Below are 18,139 nucleotides of genomic sequence, written 5' to 3'. Positions count from 1 at the left end.
TATATAAGAATACATTAATATGCAAATAATTACATTATATTGAATGAGACTACACATTTATAGCAAATTTTCAAACATATTCCCTAAAATAAAATAGTGTATCAAATTATTCTTATATCTTTCATAACATAGTTGAGGATTATCTTTATACAAAGTTTGGTAATTATTGCCTGAAACCTAATAATGTATTGGTATATTAAAAAAACACACACACCCAACAACAACCAAAGAAATAATGTTTTGCCTATACATGTATTATAATGGCATTTTAATTTTTTTAGTAACAATCCAGGGGGCCGTTCTTCGTACCTCACTTAACCTGTTAGCCTGCACCCCCACTTAAAAAATAATTATAATAATAATAAATTAATACATGGCATACTCAAACTAAAACAGTTTATGAACCCTTTGCATAAACACATAATTATGGTCTCATTTGAAAGCACACTTGACAGTTTATAGTAAATGCTAAATTAATTGTTCTTATAATGAAATATACTGTATGTTATAAATAGCCTAGTTTTCAAAGTTTGTAAAGTTATTATGAAATATCCAACATAAGTTTGCATCTAGATAGATTTGTGTCTACCCTCATAGGCTTATTAGATACTACAGTAATAATTTCACAAATATTTCCAAGTAGCCACATGGCACAGAACCCAACATAGTATAACTATACCACTAAAAATAAGTACACATACAAACAGAGAATGCTATTTGAAATGCACTGCAGCTAAAGCCACATGCCTGACCATGTTATATTTCAAATATGAAGATAAGTCCAAAACTCTGAATTTAATTAAAGGGATACTTCAGGAATTAGCATTAAGCTTTGTATCAGTAGACCAAAAGTTTGTTTTGCGCCGGACTTCTCCTTTAAGGGTGGTGCTTTAAGATAATGTTGGTCATTCAGTGTTTATGTAAAAAAAAAATAATAATAGGAAGAATTATTAAAAGATACTAATTCTACTACTAATATTAAAAAATATGCAATGCACTAAGAATTGATGAGCTTTTGAATGCATGAATATTAATCAAAAAACTTATTGTAATTGTAATAGATAATAGTAATAATTATTAAAAGATAATTACACAAATTGTCCACACTAATTCGTTTTGGTTTGAAAACGTATATTTTTGTCTCCAGTTTGGCCTTCCGTCCACACTGAGGCGGTGATTTAAGTCAATGAAAATGTAGCTTTTGGAAAACACTCTCCAAAGCGGATACATTTGAAAACGCTGTTTTCGCGTGAAGCCGGAGGTATTTTAAAACGATGATGTAAGTTTAGTCATGTGATCCATGTTGTACCAATAGATTTTCATGTTTACTGGTATAGTGCCTGTTATGTGCTATTCACTATTACACTGTTGATAAAATATGTTACTTTGCACACTCTGCAGTGCAGTAAGAATTGATGAGCTGAATTCATGAATATTAATCAAGTTGTCCGCGTTCACTCAAACTGATTTGCTGAAATTAAAATAGAGATGAGTGCTAGCCAATGGGAGCCAATGGGATTGCCGTTTGCGCATTATTTACGACCAGTACTGGAGAAAGAATTCAATTATTCAATTCAGTTCAAATATATCTATTAAAAGACTGATATTCAGGTCTGTAACTCCTCCCCACACTTCCCCAGAGATCTCATTGGCTGTAGGTCATCGCCGATGTAATTTTCAGTCAGAGCACATTTCAGCACATTTCATTGCATGCCAAATATCTCATGGGCTTCTCCGACTCATCTGCGATTCTCTCAGATCGGGTCTTTGATAAAGAGTACCAATTTGGCTCTGATTTCAACCTTTTGTTGGCAATTTCGCAAAATGCTTTTCGCTGAATTTCGAATTGGTCAGTGAAGATGGGGGCTAAAATCGTGCAGTGTGAACTCTGCATAAGGGTCGCATAAGGGTCTCTCTCTTGTTGCGTGTGTGTGAAAAACGGCGATCTTAGCAAAGGAATGGCGAGCCGTGCGCCCTCACGCTAGTTTAGAGTTTATGGTACGTCAAATACAGTTACTATGCACATCCATTAAGCTGAATTGAAATATGTCAGATCACTTGACTGAGTGAAACTCTCAAGCACTCAGACAGTGTTCAGAAAGTTAAAATATATTTATTCTAAACGTATACTTTGCCTCTAACACACAAGTATTTATTAGGCAGTGGCTAATGATAAACATGATTTAGTTGCCCAGAGGGAAGATTTAGTTGCATATGCAAGTTATTTATCGCATTGTAGAACCCTCTACAGTCATGGGTAAGTGCCAACAATGAAATCCAGCTAATTAAGTAATCCACATACAAAGAATGGGCCCCTGGTGTCCACTACAGAGGACATAGCATAAAATATGAAAAAAAAAACTAAATTCTCATACAAAAAATTTCTGGTCCTCAGGAAGATACATCAGAAAACAATACATCAAAAACTAGATGCTAGAAGACACAGTAGTAAACTAGGTTTGTACTACATTAAGAATTAAATTTATTTATCTTTTGACTTTTAATTTAATTTTGGGAATTTAATGTTGATTTTAGACCCAATAGAAGTGAATGAAGACAAACGGCATCAGTTTCAAAAGTCTTATCATTTCAAAGGTGAAGATGGAAATGCAGTCGTTTCGAAGACTAAAGAGAATTTCACACAAAAACAAGCTGGAAAATCTGGAGTCAAAGGATCTTTCACCTGCTCTGAGTGTGGAAAGAGTTACGTGCATAAACCAGACCTTAAGAGGCACATGAGAATTCACACTGGAGAAAATCTGTTTGCATGTACTCAGTGTGAAAAGAGTTTTATACACAAAAGAAACTTAAATGACCACATGAGGATTCACACCGGAGAAAAACCTTTCATCTGCACTCAGTGTGGAAAGAGTTTCACTTACAAAAGAAATCTCAATGATCACCTGCACACTCACTCTGGAGTGAGATCATTCAACTGTGATCAGTGTGATAAAACATTTGTTGTGGCATCAGGCTTAAAAACACACCTTAAAGTTCATACTGGCGCGAAGCCTCATGTTTGCTCTTTTTGTGGAAATAGTTTTTCACTACTAAAAAATTTACAAGTTCACCAGCGTATCCATACTGGTGTGAGACCTCATGTCTGCTTTAACTGTGGGAAGAGCTATAGTACATCGAGCAACTTAAAAACTCACCAGAGAATTCATACTGGAGAGAAACCTTACAAGTGCTCACACTGTGGAAAGAGTTTCTCTCAGTCAGGAGTCATGAAAGCTCATGAGAGAGTTCATACTGGAGAGAAGCCACACCAGTGCTCTTCATGTGGGAAGAGTTTCACCTTCTCTTCTAATCTACTGAAACATAAGAAAAAGCTTTGTTGTGTAAAACACTTGTGAAACAATGGTGGCGTCAGGCCATTAAAACTCTCAACAAAGTCTAAATGAAGGCTGCGTTGACACTTGGCATTAAGATGCGATTACCATGATCCGGAGCCAATTAAGACATGGTGCGTTTACACCTGTCCACTGTATTTGTATAACAGATAACGCATCTCGCATTCCCGGAAAAAAAAGGATGGGTCCTGTGCAAAGCCGACCTGAAATGGTGGGGTTTCTTTTAAAAACAGTATTCAATCGTGGTAGATTATACAAATCTTGCAAAATGAGGAGGATGAAGAAGCTGCAAGTACTAATAATGTGGATAGATTCCGTAATGAAAACGGTTCAGAGAAACGTATCCGAGAACATTGCTAGCTGTGGTGAGAAAAATGCGTGCTGTTTACTAGGGCTGAGTATCGATTCACATGTTCAATTTCAATTCGATTTCGATTCGCAAGCTCTCAGTTCAATTCGATTCTCGATTCGATTTTGGATTCTCGATTCCTGATTTGATTCTCGATTCGACTATAATGAATATAGATGTAATACAAATCCTATATTTATAAAAAAAGAACAGTGGACATAAATTTACTAGTGGTTAATTAATGCAAAGAAATTAAGAGCCACAAACCTAGTGCTGAGAGAGAAGACACGGCACCGCGAAACCCGAATATGGAAAAAATCGATTCATGGCCGTTGAGAATCAATTTTGAATCGACCACATTTTAAAAAACGATTAATCGAAAAATAGATTTTTTTTGCCTAGCCCTACTGTTTACAGAAAATTAATGGCTCTGCAACTTTAGGGTGCGAAATCAAACATTTCAGTTTATTTGCATTGTACTTCGCACTCGACTGTATTGCAAAACCACACAGCTACATGCAGCAATTCCCGGAGAGAGGCGGGGAATAATGACAGTGGGCGGGGTTTTGTGTGATGTTCAACTGTGAATGCAGACACGATGGCTGGATTGCGTTTACATTACACAGATCCGATCACAATACGTCCTCGACTACCTCCAAACCTGGACATACTGATCGGATAACATTCCGTTCAGAAGCACGTTTACACTTTTTGGTGTGCATCTGGACAACATCCAGATACAGGTCACATGTTAATGCCAAGTGTAAACACAGTCGATGTTTGAAACTCACTCTTGAAGAGTGGATGAAAATGTATTAAAATCAGTCAAGTTTGGTCATGGGTAGTTTATGGTTGAATGGGGATTATATGGTCAATAATGTTGTATGTAATGTGCTTATTTCTATGAAAAATAAAAGGAAAGAAACTTAAGTGAACTTAAATTTGCATTCTTTCGTAATATGGGCTCATCTGCTTTTCTGTAGCTACATATTATGTTATTTATGAGGTTGGTCTTTTAATATCACTGTCTTAGTGCATTAAGGCACATGCCACGTTAAGCATTTTCTTTATTCTATGGGAGGAAAGTGCTTGACGTAATTAAACGCATTGCATTTTAATTCTGGACTAAGCTGCTTTTCTTTACATAGTATGCTTTATTAAGATGGTGTTTACTGAGTTAGGTCTTATAATATCACTGATTGGAGTAAAAACATAATTCACGCAAATGAGAACTCAAGACATGCACATACATTTGAACATTTGACCTCTCTTATTGTATTTCTTAATATGCCGTATTTGGTAGGGGTTGATCTTTGAATGCTATGATAAGATGGACTGGACATCTTGGATAATTCTGCTTTATCGTTTGTATAAATATGACCTTTCTTCCTTAATAAACTTAAATATTATGGTACTACACTGTCTCTTGATCATTTCCTGACATCTTGCATTGCTGCTGCCACCACATGTCACAAGGCTTGAGGTGCCTATTTCCAACTGATGACTGATGGCTTTGAAGCTGGAGATGGTCTCCCTAAAATTAATCTAACAGATCTGTAAGTCCATGGTAAACCATCGATATTGCATATTGTTTTCCAGATTCTTGTCATTTATTGTATATGCTACCTTATATTTTCACATTTTCAGCTCAGCAACCTCAGTTTTGCATATTCTTAGCTAGTCATAAAGTAATATAAACCCCTATTTGGCTGCCACCTTCCAGTGTTAGCAAACTAGCCTGTTAACATGAATATTTGCAAGCCTCCAAGGACAGATGTCACACTTTAAATCCTTCCTGTTGTCTTTCACTATCCACTTAATTTAGCTGCATTTCAACAACTCACTACTTGTACCTGCTCGCTTGCCACTCACGATGCCCCCACCCGTTCGCGATATTACCCCCCAGTGTTAAAATACAATCAGTGAGTTTAGAATTGATTGCATAAATCTACTTGCAGCCTGGCGTCTCTCTGTAAGGAGACTGATCTCATGAAGTAGCGTGTATATGACACGCCAATTCGTATTTCCATTTTTGGCGTGCTATCAACACGCATAATCGCTTATTTAGCGTGTTTATGAACGCCGTTGACTTAACGTTATTACTGTATATATAAATATATGACTTACCTCAACCCTGTCCCTGTTAATGGCATTTATTACTGTTCCCTTACCATCCTAGGAAAGAAAAACATAGCTCCTCAGATGTAGATGTACATTTTGCTTTGTTTTGGTCGGACATTTGACGGCGTGTACGGACACACGGAATGACGCGGACGTTAATGGCGTAGACATACATGCGGATAGCTCAAAATGCGTTGAGATAACATGCCACTTGACTCGAAATTGGCGTGTATGTTTACGCAAAAGTCATGATGTCATGTTGCTGTAAGTGTGACGATCATCTGCTAGATGAGCAACAACGAACACAATTCACTCCTTCAGTCAGTGAAGCTCCCACAGCCGTTCATGAGAGTTTAAAAACAGGGGAATATTCCCATCTTCCCACAGGAGAAGAAGAAGCAAGCAGGAGGAATTATTCCAGGAAAAACTACGGACATACTATTGTAAAGATAGAGATTAAGGAAGAACCCTGCAGAATAAAAGATGAAGATACAGAGGAACAAATAGGTTGGTGTTTTCCTTCATTCTCTTTAATGACTGATGAGGAACATTAAGATGAAAACTGTTGTAAAACTCTGTTGTAAACTAGATTTGTTCTAAATTATAAGTAAACTTTATTTCCTTGTTTCTCAATATGTTGATTTTAGACTCGATGGAAGTGAATGAAGAAAAACACCATCATTACACAAATGAAGATGGAAGACTGACATATAAAAATGAAGACAAACATCTGTTTGAAAAACCTCATCATTTAAAAAATGGTAATGAAAACACGGTCATTTCAAAGACTGAAGAGAATTTCACAAAAAAACAAGCTGGAGTCAAAGTATATTTAACCTGCTCTGAGTGTGGAAAGAGTTTCACATATAAATCACATCTTGAAAGACACATGAAAATTCACACTGGAGAAAAAATGTTCACATGCACTCAGTGTGGAAAGAGTTTTATATATAAATCACATCTTGAAAGACACGTGAAAATTCACACTGGAGAAAAAACGTTCACATGCTCTCAGTGTGGAAAGGGTTTCAGTCAGAATAGCTCTCTCAATGATCATCTGCACTCTCACTCTGAAGTGAAGTCGTTCAGCTGTGATCAGTGTGATAAAACATTTGTTTATTCATCAAACTTAAAAAGACACCTTAATGTTCATGCTGACATGAAGCCTTACTTTTGTTCTTTATGTGAAAAGAGTTTTTTACGACTGCAGCACTTAAAAGTGCATGAGCGTATTCATACTGGTGTGAAACCTTATATGTGCTCTGACTGTAGACAGAGCTTTAATACATCCAGTGCCTTAAAATCACACAAGAGAGTTCATACTGGAGAGAAACCGTACAAGTGCTCACACTGTGAAAAGAGTTGAAAGTTCATGAGAGAGTTCATACTGGAGAGAAACCGTACAAGTGCTCTTTGTGTGGGAAGAGTTACGTCCAAATATCTAATCTACGGTATCATGAGAAAATGCATTGCCACTCTGAGGTTGCCTAAATGGGCAAATGCTCATCTTCAGATCCATCATTCACAATAATACACATACAAGTAATAATTTAACATTCAGACTAAGCAAAAGCTGGAATTTGTTTCAATAGTGACTAATTAATCTAAGAGGGAAATTTGCTCAAATAAGTTTGATCATTTGTAAAAATTAATTTTTCTCAGGGTCAGTAGTAGTTCATGAAACTAATGTTACTACATTAAAATGCTCTGATTTATGAGAGATGCTATTTCTTTGACTTCAATTATTTTCATTAATTTCACAAATAGAAATGATGCATTGAGAACATATTGAATAGAATTTCTTGCATTTTTTTCACATTTAAGCTCTGTATATTTTGAGACAAAGAAAAAAGCACAGCAATTGTGTGACTTACTGAATAAATGTACTCACAATCAAGAGGGTTGTTGGGTCTTTTCTTTCTTAACAAGCAGTAGTGACAACTAACGACTTGAATTAAAAATAAAACCACCTATTTACTTAAGTTTATGAACAGGATTACACATAGACAGCGCACACACATGGAGTCAATCTCATTTGTCTTCTCTCTCTTTTTCTATCTGCTCACTCTCGCCACTATGCATTATGTGTAGACTTTTCTTAAAGGTATTGTAGGTAGGAATTTTATTAAAAAAAGCTTTTCCAAATTTGTTTAAACTTTCTGTATATATCAATTCATAATTAAAATGTAAGTACTCTGAAAAAGAAAGTATCAAAATTGAGTGTCTGTAGACCTCTCACGACTGTTTTAAAGACAGCTCATTATTTCCATTCACTCCACCCCCTCCCTTCTGGGCTCCTTCCAAAGCCACGCCCCCAAAACACATGAACACGCGACTCCGACCGCTGAGCTGAAGACGTAGTATTTACTTGAGACGAGCGGAGAGCAAGGAGTGCAGTGCATGTAGTGACTTCATGTCAGAATCACAAAAAAATATTAAAATATATAAAAATTAAGAATTTTTAAAAAAAACTAACTTTATAATTATGAAGATAAACAAATAAGATGTATTTTAGTACTCACTATCAAGCTATTGGTAAAGTTTCAAATATATATTTATTGATTCGCTAACAAGCTAGTTATCTATAAGGCAAAGCTAAAAACAGGTTGCATGATACACGTTTTTCAATTGCCATCATTTACACTGTGATGAAGATTTCGTGTAAGATTCATAATAACATATATGGTGTTCGGCATGTAAGAGTTTCCATGATGAAAGCATTGTTGACTCTGATGAGGACTACACTCCAGAGACAAGTACTGCATCGTCAGCTCGAGGACAGATCCGGGGTCGAGGGCGAAGCAGAGGAGGTCGTGCAACTAGGATCCGAGGAAGTAGAGGACGGGGTGGTCGAAGTGCAGGGCAAGGAGCACTTCTTGGACAAGAGGACCTGCGTCCAGTTTTGCATCTTCAAGCTCAAACAAGGGCAGGTGAACAGGTATGATCTGGATACATGCAAGTGGCCAGGCCCTGTGTGACAAGAGTTGTTGCCATGGTTGCAAGAGAATGACAGTCGCCTAAGCCAATCTGTTGTTTCGTCCCGGTTGGAAATAATGAGCTGTGTTTAGTGCAGATTAAACGTTCTAGAGTCACTTGATTTTTATACTCTTTTTATCAGAGTACTTACATTTTAATTATACATTGATATATATATACAAGAGGGCACCAAATTCAAAAATTATTTTACATTTCGACTACATATATGATCCACTTTCAATAAAGACCAATGTAGAAATGGGAGAAATGCTCCTTTAAACAATTAGAACTGCACAATTTTGAGAAAATGTTAATTTTTTTTTTCACTGGATCCTCCGATCCCAGCCCCAACCATTCATCTGAAGGACAATGAGACTGTTATAATGCAGCAGAGAAGGTAGAAGCAGGATCCAAATACAAGCACAAATTTAATTAAACAGGTAAACCACAGAAACTCAGAACATCAACATACGCCAGGGACAAGGCTACAGGCAACATAACAACTACAAGAACTCCCAAAGACTGAGCTGAAACACGGCTTAAAAACAGGGACAACAATCTAGATAGGATAACAAAGGGGCGTAGTTAAGGGGAAACACCTGTGAAGACTAAGGCTACGTTCACACTGCAGGCTGAAACGACCTAATTCCGATTTTTTTGCCCCTATGCGACCTGTATCTGATTTTTTCATGACAGTCTGAACGACACAGATCCGATCTTTTCAAATGCGACCCAGGCCACTTGGGTATGTGGTCCAAATCCGATATGTATCCGATCTTTTGAAATGTGACTTCAATCTGAACGGCCAGGTCACATATATCCGACCCGCACGTCATTGCACGCACCTGTAGCTAGCCAATACAAGCTAACTCCAACGCGTTTCTGCACTGTTATGGGCCGCTGCAGACGTGTCTCTTCCCCAGTGTTGTGCCTGAACGCGTTCAACGAACGATAGTGCCTGAACGCGTTCATATAGTGTATTACTACCTGATGAACATTACTGTGAACACGTTCATTCTGGTGTCTGTGAACGTGCGCTCTCTGTCAGTTTAACTTCGTACAGTAGGGTGCCAGATTTCTATAGAGCCTTCCAGGCGAAACCCTGGCTAAAACACATGTAAACATGCCTTAAAATGTAGCGAAAAAACACCCAATCTGGCAACACCAGCCACCAGTGTCTCACCGCGGCCACCAGCGACAAAGCAAGGAGCGCCGAGGACGCGTACTATCAATTAAACGGGTTTTATGACGAGGTCGGTGATGGTGAGGATCGGAAAAATCTTACATTCATGTGCAAACTTTGCCCGTCGATAAAATAATTGTTGTCTGTGTTTGTATATGGGCTGTGGCAATAATAATAATAAAACAAAAGCTCGCAACATATGGAAAAAAAGAACTATTCCGCAAACAACAAGTGACGTCGTTGACCGTTGATTACTCTTCTACGCATGCGGGTCACTTCTGGGTCATTTCATGTTCACACAGGAGATCACAAAAGGTCGCTTTTAATTGGAAATGTGAACGGCCTTGCAAAAAAAACAAATTTTTTTTGAAAAATCGGAATTGAGCATTAAAGGATTAGTTCACTTTTGAAAAAACTTTTGCTGATAATTTACTCACCCCCATGTCATCGAAGATGTCCATGTCTTTCTTTCCTCAGTCGAAAAGAAATTAAGGTTTTTGATGAAAACATTCCAGGATTTTTCTCCTTATAATGGACTTCCATGGGAACCAGGCCCAACCGAGGTCCAAACGACAGTTAATAACAGTTTCAGATGCAGCTTCAAATGTCTTTAAACGACACCAGACCCTGAATAAGGGTCTTATCATGCGAAACGATCGGTTATTTCAAAGCTTATTCCAAAAATTTAACTTTTCTAAGGACAAATGCTAGCCTTGCTCTATTCTGTGAGGCGCGTTTGCAACGTCACGTAATACGTAATTACGTTCAAAAGGTCACGGGCGACGTAGCCAGAAATACAGAGTCAGAGTGTTTACAAGTTGAACGCATAGGTTGAACGTGCAAACTAACTCAAACGCCGTTTACAAAAAAGGAATTAAAAGGTAAAACAACGATGTCGGACAATTTTGATTCTGTACTTCCGGCTACGTCGCCCGTGACCTTTTGAACGTAATTACGTATTACGTGACGTTGCAAACGCGCCTCACAGAATAGAGCAAGGCTAGAATTTGTCCTTAGAAAAGTTACATTTTTGGAATAAGCTTTGAAATAACCGATCGTTTCGCATGATAAGACCCTTATTCATCGTTTGGTGTCGTTTAAAGACATTTGAAGCTGCATCTGAAACTGTTATTAACTGTCGTTTGGACCTCGGTTGGACCTGGTTCCCATGGAAGTCCATTATAAGGAGAAAAATCCTGGAATGTTTACATCAAAAAGCTTAATTTGTTTTCAACTGAGGAAAGAAAGACATGGACATCTTGGATGGCATGGGGGTGAGTAAATTATCAGCAAAAGTTTTTTCAAAAGTGAACTAATCCTTTAAGCCCTGCAGTGTGAACGTAGCCTAATAGACAGACAGGGAACCACTATGACAAGACAAACCCACACCGTGACAGAGACCCTTTGAACCAACAGTTGCAGTTTCCACATGATGAGATCTCACTGATGTTAGCCTGCAGTTCTGACTCGATCATACACATGCAATTGTTCATTAGACATTATTCCACCTCTTAGTCTAATACAATTTTTTGACACATTAGGACCAAGCTTACTCACCATGGTTAATAAATCACTAAGCTTGGGAATCTTTCCAGCTGACCTTAAAAATGCATTAGTACTTCCATTAGTTAAGAAACCAGATCTAGATCCTGCCATTTTGAATAATTATAGGCCTATCTCGAAAAAAAACAAATCAATTACATTCCTATTTAAATTCACATTTTATATATGAGAAGCTTCAATCTGGTTTTCGAGCACCCCAACAGTACTGAATGAGCACTACTGAGGGTTTTTAAAGATATCTATCTGGCAACGTATGCCGGAGATTCTATCATTTTAATGCTCTTAGATCTTACCTCTGCTTTTGATATGGTGGACCATGATGATACTCTTTTGTCCAGACTTGTAGTGATGTGTCGTTCATGAACGATTCGTTCATTTTGAACGAATCTTTAATATGACTCGGGACTATCGAGTTGTCTCAGGGAGTGATTCGTTCATCTTGTGTTACCCGCGCATGCGCATTGCGCAACATATGGATTCTGAATCTGTACTGGAAACAGAAATGATTAGTTCATCTCTCGAGTCTCGAGTCCGAGTCTTTCGTTCTTCCTGTCAGTCCCATTGAGCCTATGCTGTCAGACCACCGGAAAGAGGAATGATTAGTTCATTTGAGTCTTCGGGTTTGAGTCCTTCGTTCTTTAGTCACGTGAATTGTCACCGTATTGAATACCCAAATTCACAAACTTTTTACAAACTAATTCACAAACCTTTTACAAACAAGCACGTAGATGATGTATAATATAATAGTAGTTAATTAATGTACAATATATAATAAAACACACCACAGATGCATAATATAGAAAAGAGACGGACAGGGACAATAATAAGGAATAAGGAATAATGGACGTTAATGTTTATTGAACATTTGTATTTTAATGCCTATATAACACAATATTCAGACGCAGTCAATAATACGAATCTAATGTTGTATTTGATGCGAGACCCGTGGCCACGTGAGAAAAGAACGACGGACTCAAACCCGAAGACTCAAATGAACTAATCATTCCCCTTTCCGGTACTGAAAGCATAGACTTAATGGGACTGACGGGAAGAACGAAAGACTCGGACCCGCCGAACCCGAACTCGAGAGATGAACTAATCATTTCTCTTTCCGGTGCTGACAGCATAGACTCTATGGGACTGACAGGAAGAACGAAAGACTCGGACCCGGCCGAACCCGAACTCGAGAGATGAACTAATCCTTAATCTTTCCGGTCCTGCTATATCGCATGGCACGGCCAGCAGACAGCACAGATCAGAGTCAGACACTGACGAGTCAACAGCTAACGTCTCGAGACATGAGAGGAGGAGAACAAACCTGATAAATATGAAGTTGCAAAGCAAAGAACGTCTCGGATCAGGAGGTGAGGTGAACTATAACAGGGTCAGACTGCATAGCCTGAACTTTAGACCCAGCAACTAATTAATAGCTAACGTTACAGTTATTTCAGTTGCTTTTGGCTTTGGCTGCATTACCCTATTATGTTATTTTTACAAATGTAATTAAGATTTTCGTAAGTACTAGATGTATGGGATATTTAACATGACATTTTAATTATATAATTATGAAATGACCGAAATGAACGAAATGACTCGATAAAAGATTCGTTCATTTTACTGAACGAGACTCAAAGATCCGAATCAGTAAAATGATCCGAACTTCCCATCACTACAGACTTGAATATGATGTGGGGCTAAAAGGAACAGTATTAAATTGGTTTAAAGATCATACTTGACAGATCGAAGATTCTGATTGAGAAGATTGTTCATTTCGGCTCCTCTATGTCCTCTGTTGCTCACCTTCGATGGGGTTCAATACTGTCCCCAATGCTCTTTTCCCTCTATATGCTCCCTTTGGGATGCATAATTTTAAAAATATGATCTGTCGTTTCACTGCAGTACAGACGACAAACGGGCAGGAAAAAATTCACTCGAGCACCTTAAGGCATGCCTTGAAAAAATAAAAAAAGTGGATGTCTGCAAACTTCCTAAAATTAAATGAAAATAAAACCGAACTTATACTCTTTGGTCTACTTAAAAGCAATTTTAACCACCCCACTGAAGCATATACCCTTTCTTTGCCAGTAAATACCTGAGTAAATAATCTGGGTGTTTCATTGTTGACAATGTTTATTTATCTTTAATAATAAATTTAATTCTTAATTCTGTGTCGTTACCTGGGTGATCAACAACTGTTTCTGGATCTCACAACTCTGAAAACGTCAGATAAAATTTTTAAATAGGCGCTATCTTTATAAGTAAACCACAGATAGATTTGAGCTTTAAACAAGTTGCTCTCCGCAATATGGCGGTGCTGTTGATGTACACCCCCGCAGCCAATAGGGCATCAGTGTATTTATGTCTGGGAGTTAACCTGCCCACTGTTATTCAGAAAAATCCAGGTCCTGTACATTTTTTGGTTTTCCAGCATATTTTGAATATTTGAAAAGTCCCATTCCAGAAGTGACTATGATGTTGAGATCTATCTATTCACATCGAGGACAACTGAGAAACTCAAAGACAACTGAAGGGTGAAAGATAAGTGAAGTTAAAGAGAGATGAACTTAGATGGACGATGACATCACTGTTATCTCCAGAGCGGCTGTATAATGATTTTTGGGCCATGCCACCAAATGGGTGACATTTGCTTGTTGTAACTCTTCAAAAATAAACTTTTTTTTTTTTTTTTTATCTTTTTCAACATTAAATCTATTACTACATATATTTAACTATTCAAAATGTGTAATGGTCAATCTCGGGCAACTTTATTTATTTTTTACAAGATTTAAGCAGAAGATGGGCACATATTTTCTCAATCCTGTTACCGAAAAGCAGGTGTCATTTAAAAAGCAAGTTTGAAAGCATGTCAATTAAATCCTTTGTTTTCCCTGCAAGAAAGTGTTTATTTTAAAGAAATTGTTGGTTATATGTTTAAAAATTTGATATTTGTGCCAATAAAATCACTATGAAAGCCAGGTGTATTTTAATAAAAAAAAAAAACACAAAGCCATTTTTTTTTTATTTTAAGCCTCAAGTTTATCATTTTTCTTTAGAATTAATTCATTAAATAATTGTATAAATTATGAGCCAGACAAAACTGATAAAAATAGTGGTTTAGAATAGTGGTTTGGTTTAGTGGTTTCTTTTAGACAAAGGAAAAAAAATGGCAACAGGACTGAAAGTAACAGGATTGAGTTTTTAAGCAAAACGATAGGACACTGAGCCATTTCTAGTGCCTTACCAAAAGTTAATATTTTTAAAAAATGTAATCTAAGAAAACGTTTAGGTTACGGGACTGTATGTTGAGATTGACCTTCTCATTCAAAGTTACAATTTCATCAAATTTACAGAAATGAAAATGAAAGGACTGACTTATGATCGCTCCATTGCCTTCATAAGATCCTGATGATGCAACTTACTGTTGAAAATATGTCTTGGGGAATATTCTAGAGAGGGGATGTAATAATGTAACTATTACAAGAAAAATCAGATTTCTGAATGATTTTAATCATTATATTTCATGGCAAAGTTTAGAGATAGGGAGTTGGGACATGCAGAAAATGCTATTTTTTAGTGTTCTGTGTTGTTTTTATTAATGTTTTTAATTATACATTTTAAATTTGTAGTTAGCTTATTGTGCATGAAATTTTGCTGAATAATAAAATGTATTTTAGAGTTAATTTTCATGCAATTTTATACATTTAATGTCAATGTCACCCTTTCAGTAGAATGGCTCTTTTACATTACTAATGATAAGAACTAATGGATAGATATAACTAATGATTTTTACAATGGAAAACAACCATCACTGAACTGGAGTAAGAGTAGAATTATGTCTAATTTTAACTGTATGCTCAATGAAAATAATAAAAGTTTTCTGAACTATTTTTCTTGTTCCATCTGTATGAGATGACCATGCACTGCTTGAGTGATGACACTGACACAAGTATTTTCACATTGTTGCTTTACTGTTCATTCATCTTGTATACAGTAACACTCTGTGTTTTACTGCACATGTGCAACACAACAGAGGATCAATACGGGTGTCGGAAGAACAACACATGCAACACTTGCAATGCAATTCACAACCATTTTAACCAGTTCCCCTTGTCAAACAATAAAACTTCAATACTAATTTTAGATTAAAGTACTGGATTAAATGTAATTCCATATTTTGCTTATTCACAAGTTAAGGAGGTGATTTTTCTTATGTTTCAGTAGAGTAGATGAATGGCTGTAACTCTTTCCACAAGAGCACTGGTGCGGTTTCTCTCCAGTATGAACTCTCTCATGATCTTTCAGGGTTCCTGACCGAGAGAAACTCTTTTCACAGTGTGAACACTTGTACGGTTTCTCTCCAGTATGAACTCTCTGGTGTGTTTTTAAGTTGCCGGATGTAGTGAAGGTCTTTCCACACTCAGAGCACACATAAGGTCTCAAACCAGTATGAATATGCTCATGCTGTTTTAAAGATGCAAGATGTGAAAAGCTCTTTCCACAAACAGAACAGAGGTGAGTTTTCGCAGCAGAATGAACATTAATGTGCTTTCTTAAGCTTGATTCATGAACAAATGTTTTATCACACTGATCACAGCTGAATGATCTCACTCTAGAGTGAGAATGCAAATGGTCTTTGAGATGACTTTTTTGAGAGAAACTCTTTTCACACTGAGAGCATGTGAATGATTTTTCTCCTCTGTGAATCATCACATGTTTGTTCAGCTTTGATTTAGATATAAAACTTTTTCCACACTCAGAACAGGTGAAAGATCCTTTGACTCCAGATTTTCCAGCTTGTTTCTGTGTGAAATTCTCTTCAGTCTTTGAAACGACTGCATTTCCATCTTCATTTGTGAAAAAATGAGGTTTTTGAAACTGATGCTGTTTGTCTTCATTCATTTCCATCAGGTCTAACATAAACAAAATGAATTCCCATAATTGAATAAAAATATAAATGAGAAAAAAAGCATTATTAAAAACCTCAATTTAGAACAAATCCAGTTAGTCTACTAGTTTCTAGATTTGGATGTTATTGTCATATGTAAGGTTTCATCTTAATGTTCCTCATCAGTCATTAAAGAGAATGAAGGAAAACACCAACCTATTTGTTCCTCTGTATCTTCATCTTTTATTCTGCAGGGTTCTTCCTTAATCTCCATCTTTACAATAGTATGTCCGTAGTTTCTTCTGGAGTAATTCCTCCTGCACGCTTCTTCTTCTTATGTGGGAAGATGGGAATATACCCTGGCATTTAAACTCTCATGAACGGCTGTGGGAGCTTCACTGACTGAAGGAGTGAATTGTGGTCGTTGTTGCTCATTTAGCAGATGATCATCACACTTAAAATCACTCTCAGTTATCCAGGTGCAAATGGTCGTTTAGAAACAATTCAATGATTATCATGGAATTTGGCTGTTAAGTGGTGGTGCACAATTGTCATTAATTGCATCTTGCGAATTGAGTGACTTAATTAACAAATTTCCTTGAGAAGCCATGTAATTAATATAAGTTAATCCCACATTTTAAGTTTGAGCCTGTGTGTGGGGATGATTGTGTATGTGTGTGTATGTGCGTCTCTCTCGTCTCGTCAGAGACCGTCCAAAAATTGTGCTCTGAAAGTGTTCTCTCAGTGTGCTTTTGGGTGCGTCCAGGGCCAGACTATTATTTCCTGGCAACATGACATCATGACTTTTGCGTAAACATACACGTCACTTTCAAGTCAAGTGGTGTGTTATCTATATGCATTTTGAGCTATCCGCGTGTATATGTCTACGCTGTTAAATGTCTGAGTGATTCTGCGTGTATGTACACACCGTTAAATGTCTGAGCGAAACGAAGCAAAATTTACATCTACATCTGGGGAGCGATATTTTTTTTCCTAGGATGGTAGGGGAAGACTCATAAATAGCATTAACCCCAGTGACAGCTAGGTTTAGGGACTGGGTTGGGGTAAGCCATATATTTATAAAGTAATGTAACGCTAAGTCGATAGCACGTCAAAATGGAAATAGTAATTGGCGTGTCATACACATGCAATTTCATGAGATCAGTCTGTTCTTGGGTACAGTGATGGACTCTAAAACAAATAAATTGGTTGCCTTGAAGGACAAGTTCGGTATTTTACAATTAAAGCCCTGTTTTAAGATCGTTTCTGATGAAATAGAATGGTTAGGATTGTTTTTTAGACAGATGCTGCTGTCACGAGAATTTTCGGTTTCGTTGGGTTCCCCCACCTTTATAATGGTGGCATAGGTGCACTGGAACAATCATTCATAAAAATGAAACTTTAAATAAAACTTTAGTTTACAAAGACGTGAAACTCACCGAGTGGTCTGGGGTGTTTTCTGATATGCTCACACAAAAATCGCTGCAAAAGATGCTTTCCAACAGGTTTTATCATGGTTATTTTCCAACTCCATTGACTTGTATTGTATGCGATTGTATGTTCTGTGACATCCGTTATTACTCTGCCGCGTGGAAACGGAAATGGGCCTATTTGTATTCTTTCTGTGGTTTATTCAGTCGCGTGGATAGGTCGCTTGTATACAAGTGGTTTGCTTGCGTTTGGCAAAGGTGCATTATCGCCACCAACTG

General features: G+C 37.2%; 3 protein-coding genes and 1 pseudogene across 5 annotated transcripts in view; 3 read left to right on the top strand and 1 right to left on the bottom strand.

Annotated features, from left to right (window-relative positions):
- Positions 1–5,286, top strand: part of LOC120473977 (uncharacterized) — a 139,638-nt gene extending 134,352 nt beyond the window's left edge. Inside the window, exon 3 of one of the 2 annotated variants that reach the window (XM_089123867.1) lies at positions 2,536–5,286. In XM_089123867.1, the coding sequence (XP_088979993.1) occupies positions 2,536–3,356 (821 nt within the window). In that variant the 3' untranslated portion in view covers positions 3,357–5,286. The remainder of the gene's footprint in view (positions 1–2,535) is intronic. The other variant, XM_089123868.1, reaches the window with a different exon arrangement.
- Positions 1–18,139, top strand: part of LOC120473974 (uncharacterized) — a 152,035-nt gene that overhangs the window by 1,217 nt on the left and 132,679 nt on the right. The window lies entirely within an intron of this gene.
- Positions 5,570–7,707, top strand: LOC148970751 (uncharacterized; annotated as a pseudogene). Its single transcript, XR_016147803.1, has 2 exons — positions 5,570–6,330; positions 6,471–7,707. The product of XR_016147803.1 is annotated as an uncharacterized LOC148970751 (transcript).
- LOC120473982 (uncharacterized) lies at positions 15,542–16,756 on the bottom strand. Its single transcript, XM_039664097.2, has 2 exons — positions 16,647–16,756; positions 15,542–16,455 (listed from the first exon to the last, which is right to left on the bottom strand). The coding sequence occupies exons 1-2, from the start codon at positions 16,702–16,704 to the stop codon at positions 15,728–15,730; spliced, it is 786 nt and encodes a 261-aa protein (XP_039520031.2). The 5' UTR covers positions 16,705–16,756; the 3' UTR covers positions 15,542–15,727.

The sequence above is a fragment of the Pimephales promelas genome, chromosome 19, assembly GCF_988280905.1.
Source record: "Pimephales promelas chromosome 19, fPimPro1.hap1.1, whole genome shotgun sequence".
Taxonomy (NCBI): domain Eukaryota; kingdom Metazoa; phylum Chordata; class Actinopteri; order Cypriniformes; family Leuciscidae; genus Pimephales; species Pimephales promelas.
The sequence above is the reverse complement of the archived record's forward strand: the minus strand, read 5'-3'. Positions and strand labels throughout refer to the sequence as shown.

What these genes read in the sequence shown, in the direction of transcription:
- LOC120473982 (XM_039664097.2), bottom strand. Translation starts at nt 16,704, where the DNA reads ATGGAGATTAAGGAAGAACCCTGCAGAATAAAAGATGAAGATACAGAG. An exon ending in AGATACAGAGGAACAAATAG is followed by an intron (nt 16,456 to 16,646) that starts GTTGGTGTTTTC and finishes TGTTTATGTTAG; the next exon opens with ACCTGATGGAAATGAATGAA.